The sequence below is a fragment of the Suricata suricatta genome, chromosome 1, assembly GCF_006229205.1.
Source record: "Suricata suricatta isolate VVHF042 chromosome 1, meerkat_22Aug2017_6uvM2_HiC, whole genome shotgun sequence".
NCBI classification, from domain to species: Eukaryota; Metazoa; Chordata; class Mammalia; order Carnivora; family Herpestidae; genus Suricata; species Suricata suricatta.
In genome coordinates, this window is record NC_043700.1 from 107,191,036 (window position 1) to 107,206,112 (window position 15,077).

General features: G+C 38.3%; 1 protein-coding gene across 1 annotated transcript in view; it reads right to left on the bottom strand.

Moving 5' to 3' along the window:
- The window catches only part of SEC24B (SEC24 homolog B, COPII coat complex component), a 97,608-nt gene that overhangs the window by 82,262 nt on the left and 269 nt on the right, over positions 1 to 15,077 (bottom strand). Inside the window, exon 2 of the mRNA XM_029951340.1 lies at positions 14,728 to 14,983. Within this exon, the coding sequence (XP_029807200.1) occupies positions 14,728 to 14,983 (256 nt within the window). The remainder of the gene's footprint in view (positions 1 to 14,727; positions 14,984 to 15,077) is intronic.

The window sequence follows — 15,077 nt, forward strand, 5'->3', positions numbered from 1 at the left end:
ATCTGTAACTGAACCGATAATATCAAAATAGAAATGAAAACTATTTTGAAAATGAAAATACTCAAAATAAAGCTGAAATAAATATGCTCAATGTCCTCAACTGCATGGTGGAAGAAAGAATTAATGAACCTAAAAACTTATCATCATTACAGTGATCTAAATTGGGGCCACCTGGCTGGCTCAGTCAGAGTACGTGACTCATGATCTTGGGGTTGAGTTCAAGCCCCACACTGGGTGCAGACCTTAGTTAAAACAAGATAGTAATAAATAAATAAAATGATCCAATTAAAAAAACAGAAGACATAAGAAAAATACAATTTAAGAAGATGAAGCAGTCCAACATTTATGTAATCAATAAGGTTGCACAATGGCCTCCCAAAAGATTCATCCACATCCTAATCCCCAGAATCCCTGAAAATGATCTTATAGGGGAAAGAATGACTGTTACCTTTTATGATGAAAAGATAAGATTAAGTTAAGGATCTTGAGATTTTCTGAGTGGTCCTAAATGCAGCCACCCGTAACTTTATAAGATGCACATAAATAGAAGATATATACATTGAAGAAAACGCAATGAGAAGATAAAGCAGAGCGATGCAGCAAAAATATAAGGAACATCCAATAAAAGTTAGAAGAGGCAAGAAACAGATTCTCCTCTAGAGTCTTAAGAGAGAACGTGGCCTTGGCAACACCTTAACTTTATACTTCTAGTCTCCAGGACGGGGAGAGAATAAATTTCTGTTGTTTTAAGCCACCCGGTGTGTAGTATTTTCTTACAGCAGACCTGGGAAACTTGTACAGTAAGGATATAGAACAGCAAGTACAGTGCACAGAAGCCAAGTAATACGGGAGACTCCTGGGGGAGTCCATGTGGAAACTACGATCATGATAGTACTAACATGGTATTCGCCATTGTGTTGAGTTGACGTCTGTACTAATGGCATAGACACAATGATGGGTAACATGCTGGCTCTATGGCATAAACTAAAGCAGCAGCACCAAGCAACTCTAGTAACTACCCTATTCTTCACTACCATGCACTCATAGTAAAAAAATAAAAGCTACTCCTATAGTCAACAATATTCAGGATTTACTAGCTACTTTAATATGGGAGGAAAAAAAGATAAATGGCATACAAATTGGAAAAGAAGAAATAAAACAATATTTACAGAATGATAGGATTGTGTAGAAAAATCCAAAGAAACTTTAAAAAAGAAAGAAAGAGAAGCCTGGAACAAATAAGTGAGTTTACCAATGTCACAAGATACAAGATGAGCATGTAAGAGTCAAATGCACTTCTCCAAACCAATAATGAACAAACAGGATTTAAAATTAAACCAAAAAACGGGGTGTCTAGTGGCTTAGTTGGTTGAATGTCCAACTCTTGACTTTGGCTCAGGTCACACTATCAAGGGTTGTGGGTTCAAGCCCTGTATAGCATCAGGCTCTGGTGTGGATTCTCTCCCTCTCTCTGCCCCTCCCCTGCTCAAGGGCATGTGCATGCTCTCTCTCAAATTACATAAATAAATATATATAAATAATAAGACTATTTGTAATATCACAAAGAAGTACTTAAAATATAAATCTAATGAAATATGTAAAGGATTTATACGCTGAAAATAACAAAATACAGATGAAAGAAATCAAGGATTTCCTTAAGTAAATGGAATAACTGATATACCATGTTTGTGGACTGGAAGGCTTGCTATTAAGATACAAATTATCTCAGTTTTTATCTTTAGGTTAGATGTAATGCCAATAAAAATACCAATAGTTTTTTAAAATAAATATCAACAAGCTGATTCTGAGATTTCTATGGAAAGGCAAAGATACTAAAACACCAAAAAACCAAGAACTTTGAAAAAGAACAGTTGAGAGGACTCAAAATACCCAATTTTAAGGGTTGCTTTATTATATGCTATAATAATCAAGAAAAGTGTGATACCAGCGAAAGGACAGATACATAGAACATAATAAAAAATCTAGAAAAGGAGCCACAAAAATATAGCCAACAGATTTTTGACAAAGATGTCAAGGCAATTCAATGATGGAAAGATAATCTTTTCAACAAATGGTGTTGTTATAATCCACATTCAGAAAAAAATGAACCTCAACACACATCTAAGGTCTCAAAACTGAAGTCAAATGAAACACTGATCTAAATGTAAAATCTGAAAAGCTTCTAGGAAAACTTTAGACGAATATATAGATAAATATGAGTTTGGCAGTAAGTTCTTACCTGTGACACTAAAAGCATGATCAGGAGCAGAAAATACTGAGAAAAGAGACTTCATCAAATTAAAAACTTTTACTCTACAAAAAGCGCCAAGAGAATTGTAAGACAAGCTATGGATGAGGAGATAGTATTTACAAATCATAAAGGCCTCATATCCAGAATTGATTAAGAACTCTTGAAATCCAACAGTAATAGACAACCCAACCAAAAAACACTGGTAAAATACCTGAAAATACAATCACCAAAGAAGATATACAGATGGCAATAAACATAAAGATGCTCATCATTAATCATTAGGGAAATGCAAATTAAACCATGAAATACTGCTACATACCCGCTGTAATGGCTAAAACAATAAAAATGAGATCTGAAAATATCAAATGTTGGAAAGGACAGGGTGCAAAAGGAACTTTCACTAATTGATGGAGGGAATGCAAAATAGTACCATTTTGCCACCTTAGGAAACAGTTTGGCAAGTTCTAGTGAAGTTAAATATATACAACTGACCCTTGAACAACGCAGACGTTAGGGGCATGAACTCCCTATGCAGCTGAAAGTGAGTACAACTTTTGACTTCCCTGAAACTTATCTACTAATAGCCTACTATTGACCGGAAGCCTTCCCGATAACATAAACAATTGTTTAACACATATTTGTATCTCAGACATACTACATACTGTATTCTTACAATAAGTAAGGTATAAAAAAGTGTTGCTAAGAAAATCATAAGGAAGAGGTCACATTCGCAGTATTGTACTGTATTTATCGAAAAAAATCTGCATATAAGTAGACTCCTGCAGTTCAAACCTGTGTTGTTCAGAGTCAACTATACTTATCATTTGACCCTGCAGCGCTACTCCCACATATTTACCAAAGTGAGCAGAAAACTTGTGTTCACACAAAAACTGGTATATGAATGCTTACAGCAGCTTCATTCACAATCACCAAACTAGAAACAATCAAGATATTCAACAGAGGAGGGTTAAACAATCCTAGTACACATCCAAGAGAAAAGTATACAGCAACAAAAGGGAATAGACAACTGATTCATACAACAGCATAAATGAATGTAACTCAGTGAAAGAAACCAGACCCAAAAGATATATTTTATGGCTCTATTTATATGACATTCTGGAAAAGCAGAATGTCAATAATGTAGAACAGAGCAACAGGGCTGGTGGGGGAAGAGATGATGATTACCAGGGGGCTACATGAAGACATTTTTTTTATAGTAACTTTTTTATGGTACTGTGGTGGTAGATACTTGACTGCACAGATTTGCCAAAACTCATAGAGCTGTACACCACAAAGAATGAAAGCAAGTTTACTGTCTGCAAATTTTTGTCAAAAATCAACCAGAATGTCAAGATAATCTAGAACAGAACAAAGACTGTGACAAATCAATCTAACTAAATTACATGTATGATAACCTGACTGAAGGATATTTAGGTAGCATATATACACAGATGGATACATACATGTAATTATAGAGATGTTTACATATATAATTTAGAATATACATAAATATCTCCTAACTCTGTCTACTGAGTATTCTTTCTAAAAATTCAAATTCTTTTTAAGTTTATTTATTCATTTTTGAGAGGGAGAAGGAGAGAGAATGAGCAGAGGAGGGGCAGAAAGAGAGAGAGAGAGAGAGAGACAGAGAGAGAAAGAATCCAAAACAAGCTCTGCACTGTCAGTAAAGAGTTTTACATAGGGCTTGAACTCACGAACAATGAGATTATGATCTGAGCCCAAGTCAGATGCTTAACCAAGTAAACTGAGTCTTAAGAATTCACCCTCACCTAATCATGAGAAAGCATCAGCAAAGTAAGAAACTGTCTACAAAATAACTAACCAGTACTGTCAAAGTCCTAAAAAACAAACAAAAAGGCTTAAGAAACCATCACAGATCAGAGGAGACTATGGACACAGGACACTTAAAACAGTATGATATCCTGAACTGTATTCAGAAACAGGAAAAAAAAAGAGTGGGGACAGTAGAAATAAAATCTATAGTTTTTTTTTTTTTAAGAGAGACAGAGTGCAAGGTGGGGGGGGGGGAGAGAGAGGAAGACACAGAATCTGAAGCAGGCTCCAGGCTCTGAGGTGTCAGCATAGAGCCTGACGTGGGGCTTGAACCCACAAATTGCAAGAGCATGACCTGAGCCTGTGTTGGATGCTTAACCAACGAAGCCACTCAGGTGCTCCTAAATAAAATCTATAGTTTAGCTACTAGTATTTCAGCAATATTAACTTTCTAGTTTTGATGAAGGCACTACGGTTTTGTAAGATGTTAAGATTTGAGATGTTAAGACTTAGAGGAAGCTAAATGAAGAACAATGCATTCTGTACTATCTTTGCATCACTTCCACAAATCTAAAATTATTGCAAAATAAGTTTTTACAACATCAATGGGAAAAAGTACTAGAAATGACACAACTTTTTAGACAAATGACTGCACCACACAGAACCAGAGTGATTTCCTAAAAATCAAATCTGATTATGTTATTTGTTTAAAGCTTTCTAAAGGTTTTTACAAATGCTTATTTTGAAAGAGATGGGGGAGAAGAACAGAGAGAGACAAGGAGGGACAGAATCCCAAACAGGCTCTGTGCTGAAATCTGAGCCGAAATCAAGAGTCAGAGGCTTAACCGATTCAGCCACCAGGCATCCCTCTAATGGTTTTTCTTGCCATCAATAAAAAATTCAAAATCTTTAACATGGTCAGTAAGACAGTGGAAGACAAAACAATCTCTCCCCCACCACAAACGTCCATGACCTAATCACTGGAACATGTGACTATGACAGATTACATGGCAAAAGAGAGTTGACATTGAAGACTGTATTAGGATTGTTGATCAGCTGACCTTAAAGCCTCGATTATCCAGATAAGCTCAATGTAATCAAAAGAGTCCTTAAAAGTACAAGAGGGAGGCGGAGGAGAGGCAGGGAGATGTGACCACAGAAGGCACTTGGGAGACAAAGCCAGATGTTGCCAGCTCTGAAGGCAGACAGAGGGGACCATGAACCAAGGTATGTGGGCACCTCTAGAAGCTGAAAGAGAAAAAGAAATGGATTCCCTCCCACAGCCTCTAGGAGGGAATTCAGCCTTGTTAACCTATAGATGATGAATTCATGTTATTTTACGCTGCCCATTTGTGGCAATTTATTCAGCAGCAAAGAGAAAATGAATGCAAAGGCCCTGCATGACCTAACTGCTGCTCACCTCTTCTACTTTACTCTTCACCACTCCTTCTCACAGTGATTTTCAACAAGTGTGCCTTAATATACCAGGATACTGCAAGGCGTTCACATGGGCCTACTGGGGTCTGGTCAATAAAGAAAATGAAATTTTGCTACACTGAAGGTGCCTATCATTATGTTGAAGTGATAGAGTGATGACCTGGTAGAAAGAGAGCAAAGAAGCCAGAGCACAGCATCAGGAAAGACTATGTGCTAGAGCTTTGCCTCAAGAGGCCATCAAAGTGGTTGGTTAGGGCAGAATATAGGTAAGTTGCCTTCCTTGTAAAGGGGATCAAATAAATATGTGATACTTTTCTGAAATTTGTTTTTAATAAAAAAATTTTAATGTTTATTTTTGAGAAAGAGAGTAAATGAGAGTGAGGGAGGGGCAGAGAGAGAGGGAGACAGAATCCGAAGCACTCCAGGCTCTGAGATGTCAGTACAGAATCCAAGGCGAGCTCAAACTAACAAACTGTGAGATCATGACCTGAGCCAAAGTCAGGCACTTAACTCACTGAGCCGCTCAGGCACCCCTGCTCTTTTTAACTATAAGGCTCCAAAGTTTGATTCCTTCAAAAATGCCACCAACTAAAACTTTAGCACTAAGGTAGCCATCAGTATGGAAAGGCTGAAAATCACTGATCCACACACACTCTAACCATACTCAATTTTTCTCAAGCCATGCTTGCTCATCTCTGACCCTTCACAGAGGCTCTTCCCTCCACCTGGAACCATCCAAAATCCCTATTATCCTTTCATCCAACCAACTCTAATTCTTCGGATCTCAGTTCAACTCTTCCTCCAGAAAACATCTGCTAACCTCGCAGGTGAATGCCTATTTAATGGTGCATCTTGGACCACAGTGACAGTACTTTTCACATGGTACTGTAATTGCCTTACTGTAAACCATCTAAGTGAAAAATTTGAGTCTAGTTGACTCTCAGTGCTATCATATTCCTAAAGCTTATCATAGTGCCTGGCTCATGGACACCATTTCTACATTTTGGAATGTAGTAAATAATCATCAAACACTTCTGCATCAGACACTTCCCGCATCACAATGTATCAACAAGGACTAGATGATATGCAAAGTGAAAGAACACAAAACTTTAAGAGTTTTCACTACATAAAGCAATTTATACTCTAGTACAAGAACAAATAAATGCACATATCTGAATTCTTTTCTGTGGTATTTTAACACATTTTACTCCACATTAGTTCAAGTTGAAGAACAGCATTTGAAACAAAAGGAAATAATATACTGTATTTAATTACATCTAAGGTATTTTGATATAGCTACTTTTTACTCACCAGGTGCATTAGCTTCTGCTATTGTAAGGAATTACCACAAACTGAGTAGCTTAAAACAACACAAATTTATTATTTTACAGTTCTAGAGGTCAGAAGTCTGAAATCAGTTCACTCAGCTAAGGTCAAAGGGTAATGGGCAGAAATGGTTGGTTCCTTCTGAGGCTCCAAGAAGAGAATCCATTTCCTTGCTTTTTTCAGCTTCTAGTGGCCACCTGCATTCCTTGGCTTATGGCCCCTCCTCCATTTTCTTTCTTTCTTTTAATGTTCTTATTATTTATTTTTGAAAGAGGGAAAGACAGTGCCAGCAGGGGAGTGTCAGAGAGAGAAGGAGACACAGAATCTGAAGCAAGCTCCAGGCTCTGAGCTAGCTGTCAGCCTAGAGCCCGACGCAGGGCTCGAACCCATGAACCGTGAGATCATGACCTGAGCCGAAGTCAGATGCTTACAGATGCTTACAGGCTGAGCCACCCAGGTGCCCCTCCTTCCTCCATTTTCAAAGCACGTTACTCCCACCTCTACTTGCTGACTCCTTCAGGTTCCCTCTAATCAGATCTGTTGTTACTATATCAGGCTCACTCACATCCAGGATAATATCCAACTCTTTTTATTTATTTTCTATTTATTTATTTTTGAGAGAAAGAGAGAGAGAGATTACAAGTGGAGGAGGGGTAGGGAGAGGAGACACAGAATCCGAAGCAGGCTCCAGGTTCCAGGTTCCAAGCTGTCAGCAGAGCCTGACATGGGGCTCGAACTCACAAACTGAGATCATGACCTGAGCTAAAGTCAGACACTTACCCAACTGAGCCACCCAGACACCCCAATATCCCCAACTCTTAAGCACAGCTGCAAAGGTTTCAAAAATTAGGATGGGAGTACATTAGCAGGCCATTATTCAGCTCACCACATCAGCTGTTAATGGCAAGTTTTCACGCAACTATATCATGACCTCTACCATTTGAGTAAAACAAATTTTTAAAAATCACCAATTATAGATGCCCCCCAAATTCAGAGACAAAAATGTGGGGGAAAAAAGTGTCTTAGAATCAATAAAGTAAAATAATTACTACATCTACCAAATAGCCTAACACAGTGATTCACGAAAAGAGCATCAACAAATAAAAACACTGAAAAACAGAAAAGTTCAGGTTATATACAATCTCTGACAAATTTCTACTTTCTTAGCCTCAAGTGAGGTATATCTGTGTAACAGAAGAACACATATTCAAATATTATCTACTCACTGGTACCAATCTTACCTGAGAAGTAAAAAAAAGAAGATTTTTAACAAATAGCCTATATACCCTTTTTTAATTTTAATTTTTTATTTATTTTGAGAGAGTGTGAGCAGAGGAGGGGCAGAGAGAGAGGGAGAGAGAATCCCAAGCAGGTTCTGCACTGTCATTGCAGAGCATGATGTGGGGCTCATGAACCATGAGATCATCACCAAGAGCCGAAACCAAGAGTTAGATGCTTCACCGACTGAGCCACCCAGGCGCCCCAGTCTGTGTACCTTTCAATGGAGCTGCTCATCTTGTCAACCCGACTGATATCATCATATACCAGTTAGATACAGTCTCTGGTTTTCTTTAAGATTTTACTTTTAAATAATCTCTACATCAAACCTGGGGCTCAAACTCACAACCCTGAGATCAAGAGTCTTATGCTCCACTAACTGAGCCAGCCAGGTGCCTTTGGTTTCCCATAAGCAGGTATGTCCTTCTTGGCAAGACTACATCATCACAAGATAGATTAAAAAAAAATTTTTTTTAAGATTTTATTTTCAAGTAACCTCTACACCTAACCTGGGATTCAAATTCACAACCCTGAGATCAAGAGTCACATGCTTCACCACCTGGGCCAGCCGGGCATCCTTGCCTCTGGTTTTCCATAAGCATGGAAAGACTATGTCCTTGGCAAGACTAAATTATCACAAGATCTATCCAAATGACACATCTGCCTCAGGGACATAATCTCCTTCCAGACACTACATTCCCACCAAAGGAAAATTGATTCTATTCTTGCTGTAAGCAAACCAGACACAAGAATCCAAATTTACAAGGTAAATATTTTACAGGACATCTAGTCACTATACAAAATAATTAATCACAAGCTCTCTTTAAATAAATGAGTTTCCTCATCCTCTCCCTTGTCAAAGAAATAACATTTTAAATATCAAGGATATTTGTTTCATTAGTCTTTTCCTGAATCAAATTTCAATATATTTTAGAAGTCAAATTCAAGTTTTTCTTTATCTTAAAAAGAGTATCAAGGTCAGCAAAACATAAGCTCCTCTATCCAAAAGAGATACATTCATACCAATGTGAGGCATCACAATCAGATATAAGGATACAAGAATATAATTTATCCATCACCGAACTACCAAGATATAGGTCAATATTCAGCCACTCATGCATTTTAGCCATTCTTATTAAAATATCATAGTACTTCTGAACAAGTTGGTAACTAGTCACACAGCCCGGACCTTGCTTCTCCGTAACATCCCACAATGCTGTTTCCTTGCCCCAGACCTCCAAGACCTCCTCATGGCCAGCAACTAAAAGACTAATTTAATGCCTGGCACATTACAGGCTTATGGCATCCTGCTCCAGCATCAAGGCTAGCATCCATTCCATCGTCAGTGTATGGAGCACTGATTACCGAACATTTTGAAAATATGACTCCTGACAATAGAGTATCAATAATGTTGCTAAAACAAAACATTTTTACAAACATAAAAAATATATAAACACAAACACCCGTAAATAAATCTGCAATTAGAAACCCCAGTGATTTAGAAAATGAGGAACTCCAATCACATCTGTTACTCTTTTCTAATGGAAGGCTAATAGCTACAAAAGTAACTGCCCCAGCACTGCTGGCTGACAGCATACAGGCAGGCATAGCCTACGCAACCATGTGGCTGAACCTCCCAGCCCTAAGTACATCCGTTCTCCTCTTTGGCTGCCATAATAACGAGTGCTAAGAGTAAAGGGACCAAAAGAAAAACAAAACCAGTTGAGAACCTACTATATGCGGGTACTTTTCTCTGCATCATCTTACATAATTCTCACAACAATCCTGTGAAGGGTCACGATCGTCATTTTGCAGACAAATGGGGACGTGAAAGGTCACTAATTTTTACAGATTCAAATAGTTGATAGACAGTGAAGAAGTTAGGCATTGCAGGTGCCAAAGCTCATTTCACAATACCTGTTTCTCAGAAATACTAAGAAAAACAATCAAGTTAAGACTTGGCCATTCGCTTGGCTAGGCGAAGCATTTTACTACTCCCTCTAGCCTCCCTATTTTATCTTGCTTTTCCTCAGCTCCTATCACAGGCAGCTTTCAGCCCACAATTTTAGAAAACTTGAAACCAATTAAATCCACCTTCCTACAAGCCAGCTAGCTGAGGTGGATGGCCTATCAGAAGAAACCTTTCAAGATAACATCTGTTGGAGGGAAGAAGGGCTGGATGAGCAGTGAAAGAAAATAATGAAAAGACTGAAGCGGTGACTGAGCCTGAAAGGGAGAGCTGGCCGTACACAGATCCGTTCAGGAGTCAGACTTCAAAACAACGATCAGTATGAAGCCATGTTCCCTTACTCAGTTGAGCGCCTACAGCAGAATATGATGAGGAAAACTCATATAGTCTCTCCCATCCGAAAAATTTATATCCTCGTGTTCTGAAGGAAACCGAATTAAAGGGACTCTCATTTGCTAAATATCTCATTTTGCTAAGCACCAGGTACTTTAAAAATAGTAAGTCATTTTATAAAACTCTCCCTACAACTCTAGAAGGAAGGTATTATTATCCCCGAAGCTCAGAGATGTTAAGTAATTATCTCTACAAAACCCTGAGCTGTATCAAAGCCAACAACTTTTTACTAGCCCACACCTTCTGCAATTCTGAGCGTGCTTAGCCTACTGGAAAGAGTGGCCTTCCCAGGGCTGAATATAACCTGATTTGCGCTAACATGCAGTGCTGACTAGGATGAGGGTCTCATTTCTAGGAAAGTCCGTTGAAGACTGGCTCAAAAATCTGTTCTATTTCAATGTCTTTAAGGATTTAATACTTCAAGGTTTACAGATAATTAGAAAGATGAAGTTAGCTCAAATACTATAATCAGTGGCAATGAAGGTGGTTTACAAAAATCATTACAGACAGAATCTCAGAAACCTGGGAGGAGAGGTGCAGTGGGAATGAAAAGACACTGCATATAACTAATGCAACACATACAGGATTGAAAAATAAAATTTAAACCCACATAAAAGATACTTGTTTATAAAAGTAATAATTTTTATGATCCTCAAGTTATCTATTAATCAGCTTAGAAGAAAATTATGTATCCAGATGGTTACATTATACCATGCCAATATCTTCACCAGAGGACCTGATGTTTCTGCTTAGTTATAAAGAAAGAAACTAGAAACCCGAGAAACAGATGCTGCTCTGATCAAAAGGAAGTTACTTCAGAAACACTAGGGAGATTTATATCACTTTAAATTTTGCATGTGCTCTCAAAGTTGAAGGGTTTCCTATAACTGACCATATAGTACTCCGAGTGAATGGTATTCTTGTATCTTCCACTGTGGGGTCCAATAATTCCCATTACTATCTTCTCTTTCTCATATTATTGGCAAATGAAATGATAAAACTGCCAGTAGTATCATTCCTAGTAAAGGCACAAGGAAGAAAGGAAACACATTTTCATTTGAAAACAAGCACCATTTGCTTTCCCAAAGTAGAACAATGGTTTCCTCTAAATAGTGGTTTACTCTTAAATCTGGGTGCCCACCCCCCAAAAATTACCTTTTAAATTACTCCTTTCAATTTAGGTCAATTGGGAGAAATTTTGGAGTTACCCCATCATTACTGCCAGGATTATTATTGCATTCAATCTTCCCAGATTTGAGGACTAGGCTTTGCAAAGACTCTGAGAAAAGGCAGAGTAAAAGTTGAAAAATATTCAACTAACACATCATATGGAAATACAAATAATTCTAAAAGCCCATATGCCGCTCAGTGAGAAACTGAAATACAGAAATCCAAGTCCACAAAAGGAAGTTTTGAGAAGTGTAAGAGAAATATGTCACAAACTCAAGTTGAACTGTATCCTTCAAGTAAGTGGGAAAGAGCTTGTGAGCAGTTAAACCCAGAAAGCAAAAGTGATGAAGACTCAGTTTTCTGCCTATTTCCTATCCTTTCAAAAAAAAAAAGTCAAAATCTCTAAAAAGAAACTTCTTACAGTCTCCTAATAGAAAAAGAAATGGACTTGGAATTAGGAAGAATGAACTGGAGTTGATTTAACGAATTTTTAATGAATACCCATTATTTCTTCCTGGACCTGAATATATACGGCAGCGATGAGGGAGACAAAACTGCTACCCTTACCAAGTTTACACAGGAATTGGTAAAAACAACAACAACAACAACAACAAAACATACGCATTTAACCCTTCCAGATCTCGATTTCACTTGTAAAATTAGGGACGTAGACTAGGTGTTTTTCAGACTACACTCCAACAATACCTGAACACCCACCTCTATTTTAATCGTAACAACTCTGCTTTTTTCTGATTTTTCCATCAGTGTTCTAGCTACTATTTCCTTTGGAAAAATAAATGTTTCTTAAAAGGCTGGATAACCACTAAATAAGTGAGCTATAGATAACCAATCCAGTGTAACAATTCTGTCTCCTGTAATGTTCCATCCTCATATTTCTGACCGGTTTCTTTTTCATCATGCCTTGAATTCCATACAGACATATTAAAAGGCAAACTATTTCATGCAGGGCTAAAGATAAACCAAAACCCCAAAGGACTGCTTAATCTTTATCTACAAATGCCAAAATAATGTAGCAAAAATTATTTTTTCTAAGGTTAGCAAAAAAGACAAAAACAGATTTGATCTTGTTACTTTTCTACAAGCTACTTCCTTCCACAAAAACAACAAACAATTAACTGTTCTTCTTTATCCTTTTTTTTTTTGAGGTATAATTAATTTGCTCTATTAGTTTCCGGTAGACAACAGAATGACTCAATATTTGTATAAACTATAAAACGATCACTGCACTAAGTTATTAACATCTGTCACCATACCATATATAGTTACAAATTTTTTCTTGTGATAACTATTAGAATTTCCTCTTAGTTCTTTATCTTAATTTCCAAATTCCTTGGCAATGATATTTAAGGCCTTTCTGAAACCTGACCCCTTTTTAAGTATGCTTTTCAGCTTCAACGCCTTGGGTTCTCCCTATTACCCAACACACTTCTTGTCTCTTGACAGCTTCATTTCTAAATATGCTTTGCATTTCCACAATCTGAGACTGTAACCTCTGCCTCTAGACAGTCTTGTCCTCTTATCTGTCAAATCCTTCAAGGTCAGCACCAAGTAGAATGTCACCAAAATACAGATGAATTGAGGACAAAGGCAGGGATTCACTCTACTAGGCTAACCTTGAGTACCCAAGCAGTAAACATGCCACAAATGCTTTAATGAATTATGTTAAAGTAATTATTATAAACAGTAAAAACAAAGCATCATCCATATCGAGCTTCTAATGTTCTTACAGATTTAATGTCCTCATTACAATTGATATCCTGGCATTTCTTGAGCATTTATGTAAGGCTAAGATCAATATTTGCCACTTTAAAAATCACTAACACAGGGCACCTGGGTGGCTCAGTCGGTTAAACCTCCGACTTCGACTCAGGTCAGATCTCACGTTGGTGGGTTCGAGCCCCACATCGGGCTCTGTGCTGACAGCTAGCTCAGAGCCTGGAGCCTGTTTCAGATTCTGTGTCTCCCTCTCTCTGACTCTCCCCCTCTCATGCTCTGTCTCTTCCGTATCAAAAATAAATAAAACATTAAAAAAATAAAAATTAAAAAAAAAATAAAAATCACTAACACAGTAATGTTATACAGAATCAAGAAAAGGCAATCTCTTGGATTAAACATGGGCTTACAATATTCTAAAAGACTTGGGATCTCTTCTAAATTATCACGTGCTAGTTCCTTCACACACAAAACTGTTCAAAAATAAAACAAAGCCAACAATTTACATTAAGTTTACAAAACAAAATTGCTCACAAATAACTTTATGTATGTTCAGGACAGGGCACACAAAACCTACAAGGCTGTTCACATTCAAACGCATGATCGTAAACAATGATCATTGGAAGCATGTAATATTGACAAGTATGGCTGATCCAAAGGATACTAAGCCTAAGACATCACTTTTATGAAAAAACTCAACCTCTGATTCTCAGGATAAAAGATAATCTCCATGTTAGAGAAGCATCAGTTGTAAAAACTAGAATATTGGCTGGACTGACAGAACCCAATGAATTTTCATTAACAAACTGGACAAAACAGGTCGTCCAACAATCGTTTGAAAAGCACTACTGTAGTTTTGTTCTCTTATGAACACAGGGCGTTTTTGTGAAGTATTCCATTACTTCGGAGAGTTCTCATCTAAAGTACTATCAAGTCTATAACGTGAGACCTCCTTCCCTGGCCCCATCCACAAACATTCAAATCTCAAGATTAGGTTATGAATATCCTAGAAATGATCATTTTTCACTTGAATCGCCTACATACTAGTAGGTCACGACCTTAGCATGAAAGCGGCTTTCAAGTTGCAATGGCTGCTGCCCATACGAAGGCCCTTCTTTCCTCAAAGCAGGGCCAACTCTGGCACGCTTTTTTATTTCTGAAAGTGAAGCTGGTGGAAAAGAAGCCACCCAGATCTAAAGGTATTCGTTTAAATCCGTTTGACACCTGCTCCCTTTCCAACACGACAAGCAAACTCTAAACGCTAGAGCAGCAGCCGCAGCAGCAATGACAGATCTTGAGGCCGATCTGGGTCAGGGTTACGGTTACACTTATGTTGCATATTTACACCCTTTTGTCTACAAACTTGAGCGCTAACTTAAGTTCCATTCAAGGCAGCGTGCTCGCTGGGCCAAAGAAATCAAAGCAATTTTCCTGACTCGGGAAGGGCACAATCCATGCAGTTCGATGGCTACACCGGGTTTCCCTAGACCACGCACTCTGCGGCCTCGGTTTTTCGCCGGAGAAAGGGTCGCTCGGGGCAACTCGCCGGCGCTCAGGCTGGATATGAGGGTTTTTAAACTGCACCTGGGCCCCTTGTTTACGGTCCACCCTAATTCCAGCCGCTTTCGGGCCTAGGGTCACATTACGTAAACAGCCCCGGCCCCAGCTTTCCCAGGTCGGCCCCCGCCCCCGCGCCCGGGCGCCCCTCCCCCCTCCCCCTCTGTG